The sequence below is a fragment of the Indicator indicator genome, chromosome 35 (genome assembly GCF_027791375.1).
Source record: "Indicator indicator isolate 239-I01 chromosome 35, UM_Iind_1.1, whole genome shotgun sequence".
Lineage (NCBI taxonomy): Eukaryota > Metazoa > Chordata > Aves > Piciformes > Indicatoridae > Indicator > Indicator indicator.
In genome coordinates, this window is record NC_072044.1 from 3,514,569 (window position 1) to 3,524,221 (window position 9,653).

The 9,653-nt window shown below is 52.5% G+C and overlaps 1 protein-coding gene across 2 annotated transcripts; it reads left to right on the forward strand.

The window, feature by feature from the left end:
* The first annotated feature begins 568 nt into the window (after positions 1 to 568).
* RAB29 (RAB29, member RAS oncogene family) lies at positions 569 to 7,536 on the forward strand. 2 transcript variants are annotated; one of them, XM_054395860.1, is made up of 5 exons: positions 569 to 701; positions 2,005 to 2,076; positions 4,217 to 4,398; positions 6,843 to 6,964; positions 7,419 to 7,536. In XM_054395860.1, exons 1-5 carry the CDS (start codon positions 578 to 580, stop codon positions 7,534 to 7,536), a joined length of 618 nt encoding a protein of 205 aa, XP_054251835.1. In that variant the 5' UTR covers positions 569 to 577. The 2 variants fall into 2 exon arrangements, with proteins under 2 accessions (XP_054251835.1, XP_054251834.1); XM_054395859.1 differs by lacking the exon at positions 2,005 to 2,076 and having other exon boundaries at positions 578 to 701.
* Positions 7,537 to 9,653: the final 2,117 nt, after the last annotated feature.

The window sequence follows — 9,653 nt, forward strand, 5'->3', positions numbered from 1 at the left end:
AATACACTAAATGTATGGGGCAGGGTCTGGGGGTGCATAGGGCTGGATCCAGGGGTGTAGAAGGTAGGGGCTGGAGGTGCAGGGGTGTGTGAGGCTGGGTCTAGGGGTGCAGAAGGTAGGGTGTGGGCTTACAGGGGTGCATGGAGATTGATTCAAGGGTGCAGAGGATGGGTCTGGGGGTACAGGGGTGCATGGGGGGTTTGAGAGTGCAGAGGCACATGGGGCAGGGGTGCAGAGGGATGGGGCTGGGGGTGCAAGGGGTTGGATCTGAGGGGTGCAGGGGACCGTGGGGCTGGGTCCGAGGGTGCAGAGGTGTATGGGGATGATGGGACTGGGTACAGATGTGCTGAGGATAGGGTCAGAGGGTGGAGGGGTGCATGGGGATACACCCAGGGGTGCAGAAGGCAGGATCTGAGGGTGCAGGGGTGCACGGAGCAGGCAGGAGCAGATCCCTACGCCGTGAACTACAGGTCCCGGCAGCCCTGCTGCGGGCGGCAGTTCCGCCGCTGCCTCCACCTGACCCTCACATGACCGCGGCGGGGCCGGGACCGGGACCGGGGCCGGGGCCGGGGCCGGGATGGGGCAGCGCGATCGGATGTTCAAGGTGCTGGTGGTGGGAGATGCCACGGTGGGGAAAACGTCGCTGGTGCAGCGGTACGCGAACGACAGCTTCAACCGGCACTACAAGTCCACGGTGGGAGGTGAGCAGCGCTCGGCGGCGGGGAGGGACGGACCGGGGCGGTGCGGGAGTCACGAAGCCCCCGGAGCCCCAGGGGTCCAGGGTTAGCTTTGAGTCCCAGGAAGCACGGCATCCCGGATTTCTCCGTATCCCGGGAAGTCCGAAGGGGCAGCACTGCCGGCAGCTCCTGCCCTGGTTTGCAAACCGAACACTGCCTGTGCCAGGCTGGTCTGGGCTTAGCTTCTCCTCTGAAGGCCAGCGAGGTCCTTGCTCAGCTCCAGATGCCGGTGGAATTTATTAATATTGCATTTATTAATACTGCATTTGTGAGTACTGCATTTATTAATATTGCATTTGGTTTTATTTTATTATTACTGCATTTATTACTGTTGCGTTTGGGTTTATTTTATTTATTATTATTGTATTTATTACTATTGCATTTGGGTTTATTTTATTTATTATTATTTCATTTATTATATTGCATTTGGGTTTATTTTATTTATTATTATTGCATTTATTACTATTGCATCTGTTTTCATTGTATTTATTATTACTGCATTTATTACTATTGCAGTTGTTATTATTAAGCACCCCTTGCTCACAGGCTCTGGTGGGAAACTCTCTGCTTTCCTTCCTTCTTTCCTTCCTTCCTCATCTCCTTTAGTCTGGAGAAGAGGAGGCTGAGGGAAGACCTCCTTGCTCTGTACAGCTCCCTGCAAGCAGGTTGTATCAGGTAGTATCAGGTGCTAGAAGGAGAAGAAATGACCTGAAATTGTGCCAGGGGAGGTTTAGGTTGGATATCAGGAAAAATTTCTTTGCTGCAAGAGTGGTCAGGGATTGGAACAGGCTGCCCAGGGAGGTGGTGGAGTCCCCATCCCTGGAGGTGTTCAAGAAAGGTGTGGCCATGGCACCTAGGGCCATGGTTTGGTGGTCATGGTGGGGTTGGGTTGCTGGCTGGACTCCATGATCTTTGAGGTCTTTTCCAACCAAAACCATTCTATGACTTCTGCTTTCCTGATGGCATTTTGTGTGCCTGGGGGCATCACCTCTGCAGGCAGTGGGGTGGGCAGTGTGTGGCACCTCTGGGCTGAGCACTTACCTGCACCTTTGTGTGGTGCAGGAGAAGGCTCAGTGCTCACCCACCCCCCTGCACTGTGTTTGGTCTGGCTGGCGTTGGGGCTGGTCCAGGACAAACTGCCCTGGCTGGGAAAGCAGCTGCTGGGTTGGCCTGGGCTGGGAACTGATGAAAGGCTGTGCAGGAAGAAGCCCTGTGGTGCAGAATGGTCCTGACCAAAGTTCCTTTCTTTTTTGTGGGGGCTCTGCAGTGGATTTTGCTCTGAAGGTGGTCCAGTGGTCGGAGTCCGAGACAGTTCGGCTTCAGCTCTGGGACATTGCAGGTATGTGCAGACCAAAGCTCTCAGTGGTTTGGCTTTTCCATTTTCCTTTCTCCATTTTCCTTTTTCCTTTTCCTTCTTCCCTCTCCCCCTTTCCTTTCTCCTTTTCCCCTTCCCCTTTTCCTTTTTCCCTTCTCCTTTTCCTTTTTCCCTTTTCCTTTTTTCTGTTTCCCTTTTCCTCTTCCTCCTGCCTCATTCACAGCTGGACATACAACATCTCAGCTCTGAGTCTTCTGCTAAAACCTCATTTTCTGGGAGGACCCCCAGGAATGCTGATCCCTGCCTGGAGCAGCTCCACTGCCCCCACACTGCTCTGGCTGCTGGGGTCAGGATTGGGATCTGGCTGCTCAGTGATCTGTGTGAGCAGAGCCCTCAGGAGCAGCCACAGCAAGAATGAGAGAATGGTTTGGGTTGGAAGGGACCTTCAAGATCATCCAGTTCCAACCTCCCAGCCATGGGCAGGGACACCTCCTATTTGCCCAGGTTGCTCAAGGCATCATCCAGCCTGGTCTTAAACACTTCCAGGGATGAGGCATCCACAACCTGTCTGAGCAACCTGTTCCAGTGTCTCCCTACCCTCATAGCAAAGAACTTCTTCCTAATGTCCAGTCTAAACCTACCCTGCTCTAGTTTCAAACTCTTTCCCCTTGCCCTGCCACCACAGAGGTGCCTGTTGGGTGGTGGGGCTGGGTCAGGAGTGGGGCAGGCTCTGGTGGATGGTGTTACATGGGCTGGAGCTGCCAGAACCTGCAGGGAACTGTGGTTCCTGAGTTTCCCCAGCAGCAGAAGATCAAGGACAGGCCAGTGCTGGAGTGCCTCTAAAATGGCACCTCTGGATCTGGAGGGGTGAGAACAGGGCTGTGGTTTCCTCTGGTCTCACTGCTCAGACATGTGTGGCTGGAATCCTGACAAAGAAAAGAGGAAGGAGAAGTTTGCAGCAAGAGGGTTGCAGCAAGAACCTGATTTCAGTTTCAGCCCCAAAAAAGGCCTTTTAAGATTTGGAAAGCAGAGGAGCCAGGCTGGTGCTGGTGCCCTTGTCATGATGCACACCCTGATAGCCCCTGCATGCTGCCTGCCACCTCTGAGCTGTGCAGAGCTGCTCATGTGGCTTGAGGTGGCTCAAAGGGCTCAGATCTTGATGGCTTCAGAGCCAAAACCAAACTGTGGACCAGCTGTGGGGCTGTGTGGGACCTAGAGTGACAGCTCCCTGGTGTCAGAAATGTTGGTTGCCACCCTGCCCCTGCCCCATGTGATGCAATGTGGGGGCTCTGGGAGGTGCCCTCCACACAAATGCAGTCAAACCATGAAGCAGCCTGGGGGAGTCACTCTCTGGATGCAGTTTTGGCAGGCTGCAAGGTGTAAGCAGGAAGCCTGCAGGAGCTGTGGTGCTTTCTGCTTGGTATCAAATTTTTCTCCCCAGAGAGCCTGGTCTGTCACATTGTGCCATGTTGGGGCTGGTGGCTTGGTCCTGCTGGAGCTGATGGTGGCCAGGACCCTGCTGCTGGTGGGATTGTGTGCAGGGGAGGGCAGTAAAGGAGTAAATTTAAATTGTTACAGCAGGAGTAAAGCAAGGATTTGAAAGTGTGCCAGGGGAGGTTTAGACTGGAGGGGGCAGTGAGGTGGATCTTGGTCTGTTTTGCCTAACAGCAAATGATAGGACAAGAGGAAATGGCCTCAAGTTGTATGTGGGAGGGTGTAGATTGGATATTAGGAAAAAAGAAATCACTGCAGGAGTGGTCAGGGATTGGAAAAGGCTGCCCAGAGAGGTGGTAGAGTCACTATCCCTGGAGGGGTTCAAGAAATGTGTGGCCATGGCCCTGTGGGACATGGTTTAGTGGCCAGGGTGGTGCTGGGTGGATGGTTGGACTCAGTGAGCTTAGAGGCCTCTTCCAACTGAAACAATTCCATGATTCTGTGATTCTGAGTGTCTGGGTCAGGATTCAGAGCTGCCCAGTTTGTTCCTGCTGCTGCCTGGCTGAGCTACCCCAGGCAGGACACCTCTCCATGCCCCTCTTTCCTCATCATTCAGGTGGAGGTGGTTGGTGCCAAGGATGCACCATGAGAAATGTGTGATTTGTGTGAACAGCTCTAAAGAAGGTCTCTCTGGGGGGGGCTCATTTTGTTTTTCCTGCTGATCCTGAAGGACAGGAACGCTTCACCTCCATGACTCGACTCTACTACAGGGAGGCAGCTGCCTGCATCATCATGTTTGATGTCACCAATGTCAGCACCTTCAGCAACAGCCAGAAGTGGAAGCAGGATTTGGACAGCAAGCTCCTGCTGCCAGATGGCAACCCTGTGCCTTGCCTGCTGCTGGCAAACAAAGTGAGCAGCTCCAGATGTGCTCTGGGGGTGTGTGTGTGGGAGGGCAAAGTGGGTGGAGAGACTCTGTTAGCCCCAGGCCTTGCCCAGGGGTTGTCCCACAGCCTGTGGCCTTTTTAATCCTTTCCTTAACTCTCATTCTCTAGCAAGGGTTCTCCTCTGTAATTAGGGCACTGGTAGGACTGAATGCCTGGACAGAATGATAGAATCAGAGCTTTGAGACAGAAGCACAGAACTGCTGAGGTTGGAAGAGACCTTGGAGATCATCAGGTCCAACCTCTAGCCCAGAGCTCACAACCTCACCACTGCTGCTGAGCCACCACCACTAACCCACGTCCCTCAGCACCACATCCATGTGGCTTTTAAACACCTCCAGGGATGGTGACTCCTCCACCTCCTGGCCAGCCTGTGCCACTGCTTGGCAACCCTTTCTGGGAAGAAATTGTTCCTAATGTCCAATCTGAACCTCTGCTGGTGCAACCTGAGTACATTTCCTCTTGTCCTGTCTCTTGGTGCCTGTGAGAAGAGACCAATCCCCACCTCACTCCAGCCTCCTATAAGGGAGTTGTAGAGGGCAATGAGGTTTCCCCTCAGCCTCCTTTCTGAAGACTACACAGCCCCAGTTCCCTCAGCTGCTCCTCACAGGAGTTGTGTTGAAGGTCCTTCACCAGCTTGGTTGCTCTTCTTGGGACACACTCCAGCACTTCAATGTCCTTCTTGTAGTGAGGAGTCCCAGGTCAAGCCCAGATGTTAGATCACTGAGTCCAGCTGTTGGGACTAAAGAGATGTTTGACAGCTGCTCTGTCCTTGGGTGCAGGTCCCTTGTGCAAGGCTCTTGGAGCTTGAGCTCTGGGTTTTAAAGCTTGGAGGTTGAGCTCTGCAGCTCCTGAGTTTTAAAACTTTGGAGCTTGAGCTCTGCAGCTCCTGGGTTTTAAAACTTTGGAGCTTGAGCTCTGCAGCTCCTAGGTTTTAAAACTTTGGAGCTTGAGCTCTGCAGCTCCTGGGTTTTAAAACTTTGGAGCTTGAGCTCTGCAGCTCCTGGGTTTTAAAACTTCAGAGCTTGAGCTCTGCAGCTCCTGGGTTTTAAAACTTTGGAGCTTGAGCTCTGCAGCTCCTGGGTTTTAAAGCTTGGAGCTTGAGCTCTGCAGCTCCTGGGTTTTAAAACTTCAGAGCTTGAGCTCTGCAGCTCCTGGGTTTTAAAACTTCAGAGCTTGAGCTCTGTAGCTCCTGGGTTTTAAAGCTTGGAGCTTGAGCTCTGCAGCTCCTGGGTTTTAAAACTTCAGAGCTTGAGCTCTGTAGCTCCTGGGTTTTAAAACTTTGGAGCTTGAGCTCTGCAGCTCCTGGGTTTTAAAGCTTGGAACTTGAGCTCTGCAGCTCCTGGGTTTTAAAACTTCAGAGCTTGAGCTCTGCAGCTCCTGGGTTTTAAAACTTCAGAGCTTGAGCTCTGTAGCTCCTGGGTTTTAAAACTTTGGAGCTTGAGCTCTGCAGCTCCTGGGTTTTAAAGCTTGGAGCTTGAGCTCTGTAGCTCCTGGGTTTTAAAGCTTGGAGCTTGAGCTCTGTAGCTCCTGGGTTTTAAAGCTTGGAGCTTGAGCTCTGTAGCTCCTGGGTTTTAAAACTTTGGAGCTCAGGCTCTGTAGTTCCTAGGTTTGAAAGCTTTGCTTTGCCTTTTTTTAGTCTGTAACTTGCAGCAGCCAGGGAAGGTTGTGTGGAGCACTGCAGGTGCTTTCTGATCCAGCTGCCAGAGGGATGTCTTCTGGCTGCAGCAGCAAGTTTCACCCTGTAGATTGGTTGTTGCCTCTTCCTCATTTATTTGTCTTTCATTTTACAACCACCTTTGTGTTCCTCATGTGCCAGCCTTGGCTCAGCAGCTCTTTCCAGGTGCAGCTTGAGACTTGCCTGGCTTGAGAGAGCCTAAAACTGGAAATGACTCAAAAGCTTGATGGGTGGGCAGGAGAGTGCTGGGTTTTCTTCTCCTCTTCTTCACTGCTGCTTTAGGGCAGCAGTTTTGCCTGCAGTAAGGGGATCTGTGTGCCTGTACCCACTGACCCAAGCTGTTATGGGATAGGATTTCTCTCTGCTTCTTCTTAACATCCCTTTGGGATCAGTGTGGCTGCACCTGGGACACTTCACCAGTACCTCAGCATCTTGCTCCCTAGAGGCTGGGCAGATTTTGAATGAGGGACAAAGCTTCCTTGTCCCATGCTGGATGAGCCTCCATTCCCTGCATGCTTGGCTGAGGTGTGTCAGGAGCTCAGATGAGATAAATGCTGCTTGCAACATCCCGTTAAGATCCTTGCCCTAAGAGCTCTCTATCAGGTTGCAGTCTGGGGGATGTGAGGGGCTGAGCCTGCTGCCTGCTGCCATCATGCAGGCTGAGGGGGGAGAGTTCCCCTCCCAGCTTAAAATTAAAAGGCTAAACTGAACCTGCCCTGGTTCTTGCTTTGCAGTGTGACCTTTCCCCGTGGGCAGTGACAAGAGAAGAAGTGGATCGGTTCAGCAAGGAAAATGGCTTCTCTGGTTGGGTGGAGACATCTGTCAAGGAAAACAAGAACATTAATGAGTCCATGAGGTAGGCACAAGGCTGGTGAGACACAGAATCAGAGATTGCACCAGGTTGGAAGGGACCCTCAGAGGTCATCTTGTCCAACTCCCTCGCAGGAAGCAGGGACACCTCCAACTAGAGCAGGTTGCTGAGGGCCACATCACATCTGGCCTTGAATGTCTCAAGGGATGGAGCCACAACCACACCTCTGGGACACTTGTTCCAGTGTCTCACAACCCTCACTGTGCAGAACTTCCTCCTGATGTCCAACCTAAATCTGCCCTGCTCCAGTTTCAAACCATTGTCCCTCAGCCTGTCGCTACCTGCCCTTGGAAACAGTCCCTGCCCAGCCTTCCTGGAGGTCTTCTTCAGATGTTGAAAGGCTGCTCTAAGGTCTCCCTGGAGCCTTCTCTTCTTTCTCCAGGTTTTCTGTTTGAACAACCAACAACCCCAAACCAACTCACGTGTCTTTGTCTCCTAGAGTCCTGATTGAAAAGATGATATCCACATCTACTGGGGATGGAAGTTCCTCTGCCACTGGGAGTGGGGATTATATTAACATCAAAGAGACAGCCCCACCAGGCTGGGCTTGCTGTTAGATGCACTGACTGCACCATCTGCCTGCTTGGGTCCAGCACCAATCTCCTTTTATTATCATCATTTTGGTTTTGCCCCCCCCTAAACTGGCTGTCACTGGGGGTTGAGTTGGTTTTTGAGTTTTGCCACCATCATGAACTGTCTTCTGCTTCCTGCCTCTGTTCTCAGCAGAGCATTGACTGCTACAATGACTTGGAGTGAGAAGGTTCCTCCTTCTCCTGCTGTGGTAGCAGCTGGAGCTCTGCCCCCAGTGATGTGGCACAGGCCCTGGCCAAGCACATGGCTTGGATGAATTATTTGGTACCATTTTGAGCACTTCCTCCTCTGACACAGATGTCAAAGGAATATTTTTGATGCTTTTTGCACCTTTTATTCCCCCCACAACTTGCACCCACCCTACAAAAATAGGCACCAAAGTGTCCTTCAGGTCCAAAGTGTCCTTCAGGTCCATGGTGACCTGTGGCTCAAGCTGTGCCTGTGGCTTCCCAGCGTGGGACTACAGCAAACTCCTTACTTCCTGCTCTGGATCTGCCTTTGACTGGAGAGAGCAACACATCTCATCATTGCCACTGAGTGTCCTTCAGGTGTGAGGCTGCTGCAGCTCAGCCCTTGCTTCATGCCCAGACTGTGGTGCTCAAAGCACAGCCCTCTGATTTTTGCCCAGTTACTTTCTGCTCATTCCCTCTGTCCAGCACTGAATCACAGAATGCATCAGGTTGGAAGGGACCCTCGAAGCTCCTCTTGTCCAGCAGGGACATCTCCACCTAGATCAGGTTGCTCAGGGCCCACTGAAATTTAGCCTTGAATGTCTCCAGGGATGGGGCCTCAACCACGTCCCTGGGTATCCTGTTTCAGGATTGCAGCAATCCCATTGTAAAGAATTTTCTCCTGCTGTCCAACCTAAATCTCCCCTGCTCCAGTTTCAAACCATTGCCTCTCATCTTATCCCCACAGCCCCTTCTGAACAGTCCCTCCCCAGCCTTCCTGGAGGTCCCCTTCAGATATTGAAATGCTGTTCTAAGGTCTCCCTGGAGCTTTCTCTTCTCCAGGCTGAACAGCTCCAAGGCCTTCAGCCCCTCCAGCCCTCTGACCATCTTCATGGCCTCCTCTGGACCTGCTCCACCCATTTCATGTCCTTCTTGTGCTGGGGGCCCCAGAGCTGGACAATCCTGCATATTCTGATCTGCTGCTGCTTTATTAGGGCACCAAGAGCTGAATGAGGGATAGATAGGTTGTAAACTCCTTTGTGTGCCACAAGAAGTCCTTTTCACTTGGAGAACGCTCTGCATCCTCCCATCTCAGTTGGCAATTGCTGACCAATTGCCTTCCCACAATTATTCCTGAGGGATGAGTGGACTTGGTGGCAGGGGTGGTGCAGGAAAGGCAGCTCTCTGAAAGCCCACCTGCAGGGTTTAGTGCAGTGAGGGGGAAGCAAAGGAGAAGGCTTCACAGGACAAAAGGGGATGAAGAGAATTGCTCCCCACTTGCCTTTTGGTGCCTGCTTTCTCTGGCACCTCCCCAGGTAGTCAGTTTTGGGACCAGGGCTTGCCAATAACAACAAACTATGGGTAAAGCCACACTGGAGAGTTATTAGTCTGTAGGGTTGGGGTTCTGCAGCCTTGTAGGCATCTTCTGTAAGCATGTTCAGCTACAGCATTGTCTGGCCCATGTTTGGACAAGTGGTCTTTATGGAATCATCATAGAATGATTTAGGTTGGAAGGGACCTCAGAGATCATCTGCTCCAACCTCCCCACCATGGGCAGGGACACCTCTCAGTTGGACTCAGCTGCTCAAGGTTTCATCCAACCTGGCCCTGAACACCCCCAGGGAGGAGGCAGCCACAACCTCCCTGGGCAGCCTGTGCCAGAGTCTCACCACCCTCCTGCTGAAGAACTTCCTCAGCTCCAGTCTAACCCTGCTCTGCCTCAGCTTCAAACCATTCCCCCTTGTCCTGTCTCCAGACACCCTCATGAAAAGTCCCTCTACAGCCTTCCTGTAGGATCCCTTCAGGTCCTGGCAGGCAGCTCTAAGGTCCCCCTGGAGCCTTCTCCTCTCCAGGCTGCACACCCCCAGCTCTCTCAGCCTGTGCTCACAGCAGAGCTGCTCCAGCCCTTGAAT